Source organism: Colobus angolensis, unplaced genomic scaffold, assembly GCF_000951035.1.
Source record: "Colobus angolensis palliatus isolate OR3802 unplaced genomic scaffold, Cang.pa_1.0 Scaffold44, whole genome shotgun sequence".
In the NCBI taxonomy this organism is placed as follows: domain Eukaryota; kingdom Metazoa; phylum Chordata; class Mammalia; order Primates; family Cercopithecidae; genus Colobus; species Colobus angolensis.
The window spans coordinates 3,359,403-3,368,072 of NW_012117821.1; the positions used below are offsets into that span (position 1 = coordinate 3,359,403).

The 8,670-nt window shown below is 54.5% G+C and overlaps 1 protein-coding gene across 1 annotated transcript in view; it reads right to left on the bottom strand.

Moving 5' to 3' along the window:
• Positions 1 to 8,670, bottom strand: part of OLFM1 (olfactomedin 1) — a 35,862-nt gene that overhangs the window by 25,463 nt on the left and 1,729 nt on the right. Inside the window, exons 2-3 of the mRNA XM_011957323.1 lie at positions 6,606 to 6,755; positions 910 to 1,065 (exon numbers count right to left, since the gene is read on the bottom strand). Coding sequence (XP_011812713.1) covers positions 910 to 1,065; positions 6,606 to 6,755 — 306 coding nt within the window. The remainder of the gene's footprint in view (positions 1 to 909; positions 1,066 to 6,605; positions 6,756 to 8,670) is intronic.

An 8,670-nucleotide genomic window follows, 5' to 3' on the forward strand; every position in this document is an offset into this window, starting at 1 on the left:
TGGGGGGGGAGGAGGGGGAAGGAAAGAAGGGAGGGAGGAAGGAGGAGGAGGAAAAGAGGGGAGGAGGAAGGAGAGGGTGAGGGGGACGAGGAGGAGAAAGGGGAGGAAGAAAAGGAGAGGGGGAGGGGGAGGAATGAGGAGGAGGGGGAGGAGGGCAGAGGAGGAGGAAGGGAAGGGGGAGGAAGAGAAAGGAGGAGGGGAGGGGTATGAGGAGAAAAGGGAGGAAGAGAAGGAGAGAGGAGGGGGAGGTACAGGGGCAACGGGGAAGAGGAGGGAGAGGAGAAGAAGGAAGAGAAGGAGGAAGAGGGGGAGGAGAAGGAAGGGGAAGAGGAGGAGGAGAGGGAGGAGGAGACAGAGGAGGAGAGGGAGGAGGGAGGAAGGGGGAAGAGAAAGGGAGAAAAGAGGGGGGGAGAAGGAGAATGAGAGGAGGCGGGGGAGAGGAAGGAGGAAGAGAAGGGGAGAGGAAGGAGGGGAAGAGGAGGGAGGGGGAGGAGGAGGAGAGGAGGGTAGAGATAGGGGGAGAAGGAGGAAGAGGAAGGGAAAAGGAGGGAGGGGAAGGAGGAGGAGGAGAGGAAGGAGGAGAGGGGAAAGAGGAAGAAGAGGAGGAGGAGTGAGGGGGGGAGGAGGTAAAGGAGGAGAGGAGGGAGGGAAAGGAGGAGGAGGAAGAGGAGGAAGAGGGGAGGGAGGGGAAGAAGAGGGGGAGAGGAGGGAGGGGAAGGAGGAAGAGGAGGAGTGAGGGGAAGGAGGAGGAGGAAGAGGAGGAGAGGAGGGAGGGAAAGGAGGAGGAGGAAGAGAGGAGGGAGGGGAAGAAGGAAGAGGAGGAAGAAGAGGGGGGAGAGGAGGGAGGGGAAGGAGGAAGAAGAGGAGGAGGGAGGATAAGGGGACAGAGATGGGGAGGAACATACATACCTTAAACTGCCTGGCCAGGTGTTGCTTATGACTCTCCTCCACCTGTTTGAACTTGGACTCCAGTCCTTTCATTTGGTTCTCCATCTTCTCCACGTACTGCAAGTCTCTCTGGGTCCGCCTGTCCAAGACCTCTATGGATTGAGACATGTTCTGCACCTGTCAAAAAGGCAACAAGTTCAGCAAAAGAGCCGCCGTAGGTACCAGGCAATCTTCTCTGCCTGCTCGTACGGACACTGCCCTTTCCCACACAGCCAGCACACTGGGAACCAGAAGTGGCCCATGCATTATTTACAAGGTAATCGCCAGCATCGGACTGATAGCTCCCCAAACACAGCAAATAGGTTGGGTAAACATTTCCTCTGCCAATGTGTTCTTATCATCAGGGATGCAAATCAGGGGTGTGGGAGACTCAAGTTCCTTTATTGGTTGTAGCTCCAGGCACAGACTGGGTGATTTCTCATGATCTCTCTCTCTCTCTTTTTTTTCTTTTTTTTTTTGTCAGTGGTGGTGGGTGGGGATTGTTCCTAGTCTTTCTGTTGCAGGACAAAATCAGTAAGGCAAGCATAAATACCAGCAGAGAGAAATGGCACTCTTAGGCTGCCCCGCCCCGAGGTATAAATTCTTCTTCCTAAATCTCATTGAGTGCCTTGCTGATAAGGTTGATTACTTAAGTGCAGAGTGAAGGAACAAGGGAGCTGCTCTCCCTGACTCTGCATCAAGCTTTTTTCCCTATCTCCTATGCCATCCATCACACCCTACAGTATCATAGGTAGATGACTGCTCTGCAAACATGTACATTCCGAACATAGAGTCAGGAATCAATCACCCTGCAAATGAAGAATCGCTGTTTTACATCTTTACAGGCAGATCTGAATTGAGTCTAGCCTCAAGATGGAACTTTAATATTCAACAGGATTCCAGGGAGCTTAAAAGAAAAACAGTTTTAGTGCAGCCACCTGCCAGTGCATTTTATTTGCAGGAAACTGGCGTGTGCTTCTGTGCAAATGCATCTGGGGCTGCAGGGAGGCGGGAGGAAGCTGAGGATTGCCGCAGTGGCGTTTGGGTCATTTTCTCAGAATCTAATCCAATTACTAGGGAGGAAGTTACCTCCATGACAGCAAATCTTCACTTCTGACTTTTGTGCTGAATATAAAAATACTCTCCCTCCTAGGAACAAATCCATTTGGGGATGAGGCTTAGCTTTGCCTGGTCAGTGTGAAAAGAGAACAGTGTGGTTTCCACTTCTTACTATACATCCTCCACCCCGCCAAATAAAGTAAAGTAAAATACGCGAGAACAAGCCTAGCCTCCTCAGTAGGAGGAAAACCACTATGGCCAATCTCAGCACCCCAAAATGCAAGGAATTTCATATCTTGTTATTAGAAAGTCACACACACAAACTCATCTTGAAATTTTAAGTTTGTAAAGCACACGGTGGGGTGGCTTTAGCTCCCTGTCACCCCTTCTCTTCCCTGGGAAATGGAAGCATACTTCTTACACCGCCCTGCCTGATTCCCTTGCTTGTCTTCCTCTGTCACTTTGAATAACCATAGCACCTTTTTCAAGAAAAGATGTAAAGTTTGGCTTTATTCATCCTTCAAGGCCCAGCCCAAACGCCACCTCCTCCGGGGAGGCTTCCCTGATGAATGGAGTTAAAACCGGCTGCAAACTATTCGGAAACAACAACGTCACTTTGTTGGCGCAATGTCTGACTAGGAGTGAGCCACACAGCTGTCCCCTGACAGCCTTCTGGACAGGATGCTCATGGAGGGAGTGACACTGGGTCTCATCCACACCTGTTACCCCTGCACAAAGTCCAGTAAATCTAGTGCACAGGGGTGGCCCCTGCAGCCACATGGCCGGAGGAAGCAACAATACAAATGGCAGTGCCAGTCCAGACCCCTCTCTCCATTCCCCTCCTGGCAAAATCCCCAGGAGCGAAGGCCCACAAGTGCCGAGGAGAAGCTGCTGAGCTCCTGCTGGCCTCAGTCAGGAGACCACACACAGTGCCGCAGGCTTTTTGCTCCCCAGAGAAAGAATGCTTTTAAAAGATTGCCAAGATTTGACTTTAGATTTAAAACACAAATTTGAAAGATACCAAGCTATGCAGCTACCTTAAAACCAAACAGTTACTCTCCTACGGTTCTTCCAACCCTGAATGCACTTTCCTTTCTGGCCATGGACAAGGCACAGGCAAGGTTGGCCTCCAGCTGACAGTCAGTCCAGGACTGCAATCACCGGCCCATCTCCCCACCCTCAGGGAGGGTGTCCTCTAAGCACAGCCCTTCCTTCATTTTCTTGCCTGCAGGATGTGCCTCTGAGAAGCCAACTAACTGGCGGGCTCAGGGTCACAGAGCTAGGGGATGACAGTCTATCCCACACTTCACCCAACGCGGCAGCAGGCATTAAGAAGCGGGAGGGGGGCCAGCAACACACAGAGACACACCCGGCCTCAAGATAACCAGCAGCTAATAATGACCCATCCTTTCCCGTGTTCCAGGCACTGCACTGAGTCTGCTGTGTTATTTATCTCATGTGATCTTTACAAAACTCCGGGAGATGAATACTAGTTTGAGTCCCATTTTATACACAGGGAGACCAAGGCTCAGAGAAGTTAAGCAACTTGCTTACTGTCGCACAGCCAGGAGGCCTGCCAGTTCAAGCTGGACTGGCTCCAAAGCCTACACTCTCAAACCCAGAGCCAAGTGCATCTTCAAAGAGAACGGAGCCCGTGCCCCACGCCTGCCACTATCCGTGTCCCTACAGTGCTCGACCCCAGCTGCATGGAATGACCTCGTGAGGCTTCCAGGGCTATACATGTCTGGGCTCCCCACAGGGACTCCAGGGCAACAGAAATCAGAGACTCTGGGGGTGGGGCCTCACCAGGTGGGTTAAAGGCGAAGCCAGGCCACAGAAACACCGGCAGACCTGGCTGGAATATGCTCAGCTGTGACCTAGCCCCATCCACAGGGCACATGGGCTGAGGTTTCTGGAGCATCCTGTCCTGCTTCTGCCCATGAAGAGAAGGCAAGAGAAGAAAAGAGAAAGAGGAAAGAAAGAAAATAGCACACAGGCCAGGGTGTGCGGGGGAGCTGAGGACGGAGCAGCCCTGCCTCCTGCTAAAATGCACAGTGCATTAAGGAGCGAGGGCCCTCTTTCACAGCAAATGGCTCATGCCCTCCGAAAATAGAGTGCCCGCCATGGTATCAAATGGGGTTTTAAATTTTTAAGCAGTAATGCTGTGGCACGCACAGGCGGGAAGGAATGTTCCAGGGCCTGCAGTCCCAGGGGCTCATGGAGCATTCTGGAATCCATTTCCCAACTCTCTGCTCTCCCGGAAAGTGCCTCCTCCCTGGGTTCAGGGTTCTGTTCTCCCCTCCTGACTCTCCCCAGCCCCCACAGCCCAGAGGCCCCTCCAAGTGGCACCTCCCCACTCTAAGCTTCTGAATAATTAAAGGCTCAGTTAGGCTTTGGTCTAGTTTGGTGTTAATAAATGTTGGTGGAATCTGTTAAATGCATCTTACTTTAATTCTTTTAAAATGATTTACTCTAGCCGGGCGCGGTGGCTCAAGCCTGTAATCCCAGCACTTTGGGAGGCCGAGACGGGTGGATCACGAGGTCAGGAGATCGAGACCATCCTGACTAACACGGTGAAACCCCGTCTCTACTAAAAAAAAAAAAAAAATACAAAAACTAGCCGGGCGAGGTGGCGGGCACCTGTGGTCCCAGCTACTTGGGAGGCTGAGGCAAGAGAATGGCGTAAACCTGGAAGGCGGAGCTTGCAGTGAGCTGAGATCCGGCCACTGCACTCCAGTCCGGGTGACAGAGCGAGACTCCGCCTCAAAAAAAAAAAAAATGATTTACTCAGGTGGCTAAAGAAAAAAAAATTCTATTTCTTCAAGGTGAGCGTGCGTTACGAACTAGGCCCATTGCCCTGGATACCGTGATGCAAACTTTCTGCCCAAGAAACAAGGGTCCTGTGGCCATCCAGACAGGGACTGGGACACAGGAAAAGGCAGTGACTCGGAGCTTTCAGGGCCTGTCAGAGCTGGGTGGGCACTCGAAATCTCTAGCCCACCCTCTCCCTCTCCAAGAAAGGGCACTTGCTTTGTCCAGAGTTTCCTGAGGGTTTGTGGTTCAGCAGCAGGAATGTTAACCCGAGTCGGGGCAATGCTATCCTCTCACCAGGCTGCTCCCATCTTCCCCAACGAGGTGGGCAGTGACAGCACCGTCTGTCCCCGCAGCACGGAGCCAGCCCCGAGTTACAGAGGCCCCCCACCCCTCACAGGCCTCCGGTCATACTCCTGAGCTGACACCCATTCCAGAAAGTCCAAGGCCAATCTGCAGGAAGAACCATGGCTTTACCGGTGTGTGTGTGTGAGTGTGTGACTGTGTGTGTGTGAGTGTGAGTGTGTGTGACTGCGAGTGTGACTGTGTGTGTTAGGGTGTGTGCGCGTGTGTGTGACTGTGTGTGTGACTGTGCGAGTGTGACTGTGTTAGTGTGTGCGCGTGTGTGTGACTGAGCGTGAGACTGAGTGTGAGTGTGACTGTGTGTGTTAGTGAGTGTGACTATGTGTGAGTGTGTTAGTATGTGTGTGTGACTATGTATGTGAGCGTGTGTGTGTGGTGTGACCCCACTCCCTCAGGGTGGGAAAGTTCCCTGCCCACAGGCGCTACATGCAAATGCCCCTTTCTTCTGGGGAATCAATGGGTGAAACAGAAGGGCCCACCATTCCTCCTTGTTCTCTTGGTAACTTTCCTGGGGGCCCCCAGAACCTACACTAACCACAGAATACGGGGTCCTTGGGCGGAATGTGCCAAAAGGCCGGTGGGCGGTGCCCATCAGGAGATGGCCCCCTGACTAAAGTGGGGAGTGGAGGAGACTGAACCAGGTGAACTCAGCCGTGAAAAATCCCACCAGCTTCACATGGTTCTTCTGACGAAGATTAAGTGAAATAACAGATGCAAAATGTTATGCAAACAACACCCTGCTGTCCCCATGTGGGTTCTGAAGGCGACAATGTGGGCTGCTTTAGCCCCAGGAAGGCGTTCATGGTGAGAAGCACCTGTCCAGCCACTGGCCAGGTACAACCACTCAAGGGCAGAAAAAAGATCTTATCTCATAAAATCCAAATGGCCATGCATGCCTGGGCCCAGAGGCGCTCTCCAAGGTAGCTGCTGGGTGACAGCCCCAGCCCTATGCACACAGATTATGACATCACTCAGAGATGAGCCTTGTGTCCCATCTCACCATGCCCACATGACTTCTCAGTGGAGCCTGCAGTGACAGGGAGGCAGGTCTAGTCCTCTCTTCCTGGACCACCCATGGAAGTCTCAATCCACCTGTTCATCCACCCACCCATTCATCCATCCATCCATCCACCCACCCATTCATCCATCCATCCATCCACCCAGTCATGCATCCATTGACTCACCTGTTCATCCACCCACCCATTCATCCATCCATCCATCCACCCACCCATTCATCCATCCATCCATCCACTTATCCATCCATCCCCTCACTCATAGACCCACCCATCCACCCACCCTTTCATTCATTCACAAATATTTTGAATAGAGACAAGCCAGGAAAGAGCAGAAATGGGGCCTGCAAGCTAGCCAAGGCTTGATGTTGGCGTGAGCACACAGGCATGCACACACACACACACACACACGCACACTCTGCGCAGACTCACCTTCTCCAGTAGCTGCCTCAGCTGTTTTGTGCGGGCATCCCGTGAACACATGGTCTGCTGTGGGGCAACCACTGTGCAGATACACCTGCCCTCGCTGTCCTGGGCAGAGCTGTACACCTGCCAGCTCTCCTCAGGGTTGGTGGGCAGCACCTGGAGAGGGGCGGGGTGGGGAGGGAGAGGGAAGGAAAGAAAGGGAGACCATGAGGTTGTGTATCAGAGCCAACAACCGGGGCAAGTGTCCACATCCACCCCCGGGAAAAGGCATGAGGAAATGGTCCCAAGACATGTTTGACCCAAAGGGAAGAAAGGGTCCCTGGGAACAAAGAAGCACAGGTCTCCCGTTAGGGGGCCCAGGGCTGGAAGGATGTCAAAGAGGCAAGACCCTTCACATTCTTAAAATTCAAGTTCAACTCAAGGGATGTCTGGAGTTTGTCATCTGGCCAAACTGATCTGCTGGGTGGATGGAAGGGGCAACTGGAGGCCACAGGCTGGACAAGGAGCAAGGCAGGAAAGCAAACGCTGGGTGGCTCGAAGTGGGCATGTATGTCAGAAACAGGATAGCCTTCCTGTAAGTCAAGCACGGGTGACTGGCACCACCAAGCCTCACCCTGCCATTCCCTGACACTCGCAGAAGCAGCACCCACTGTAACAGACCCAGATCCAGCAGCCTATTCGCCCAGAGCTGTGATGAACCCCCAGCCGCGGCAACCTCCCTGCCGGCAGCGTGGCAAAGACTGACCCAAGAAAACACTAGGCTTCCAACTCCTCGTGGGCTCCACCCATGAGCCATTTGGTGAATGTCACCAAATTGCTGGTGACATGCTGTGCAGGGGTCACCCCCAACCTCAGTCCTGAGGTTTGTCCAAAGACCACCAAGAAACCGGAGCTGCCTATGTCTGGTCTAACCTCGCAGCCCAGCCCAGCCAGGTACCGGGGCAGGCACTCATGAGCCTCCACGCTCCACCCTGCTGCCGGCCCCACTGTCTCCAAGCACGCTCCCCTCCGGTGGCATCAGGTCATCTCTCTGCTATTTTTAGCATGAAGATGGGGAGGAGAAGTTGGGCGGGGAGAATCTATAGTAGTCATATCTTTAATCTCATTCATTCCTAACCCGAGAAGATCGGGACCAGCAGGCCGGAACAAAGTCATCATGGAGGAATCGCCCTCCGATTCCTGAAGGAGCTAGGGGGGCGGCCTCAAGAGGGGTCTTAGGAGGGAGCCACACCACGGAGCCCTCTTGCAGAGCACTGAACCTCTGGCAGCAAAAAGGGAGAGGGAGGGAGACTCACGTCCTTCACCTCTCCTTTCAGCCTAGAGGGGCAGTGGTCTGGGGTGCGCCTTCCCAGCAGCAGCCCCTTCCCCCGCGGCCCTCCGGGTGGCTGGTTTCAGCTCAGCCTTGCTCAGCCATCTAAGTCAGCTCTGCCCAGAAGCAGCCCTGGCCACGGTTCCCCTCCCGCTAGGCTCGAGAGGGAGAGGCGATTTCAGTTTCAGAGGCCAGGAGGGAGGGGTGCGCGCAGAAGACGAAGGCAAAGACCAGGCAGTGAGCAGCCAAGGGCAGGCTCCCAGGGGCCCCACCCCAGCCCCTCGGCACCCTCCTCCCAGGGGAGGGAACAAACCCTCCTATGGACAGGGGAGGAATGGGCGCCTTGGGACTTTGGGAACGAAGGCGCGGACAGGAGCTCCGGAGCCCACCGGCCGGGGCCCCACTCCCAGTCCAGTCGGGCCAGTCTGGCTTTTCCAAACTAGGGCGGGCTCAGAGTCCCCGCTGGACCGAGCCCAGACTAGGGTCTAGCGGTGGCGCCACCCCTCACTCGCTGAGTGTGACCTTGGATAAGTCCCCAAGTCAACAGCCTTAGTTTTCTAACCTTTTCAATGAGGGGCTCATGATTAGTGACCCAGGACTCCAAGCCTCCGAACCCCCACCAAGCTCCCCGGGCCCCGCGGCTAAGCGCCCAGGTGAAGGAAACGCCGCCCCGGGGGCGCGCGGGCGGAGATCGACTGGCCCAGGCTGGGGGAGTGGGGAGCAGGGTCACCACCGCTGCGCTGGCCCGCGACCCCTGCCCTT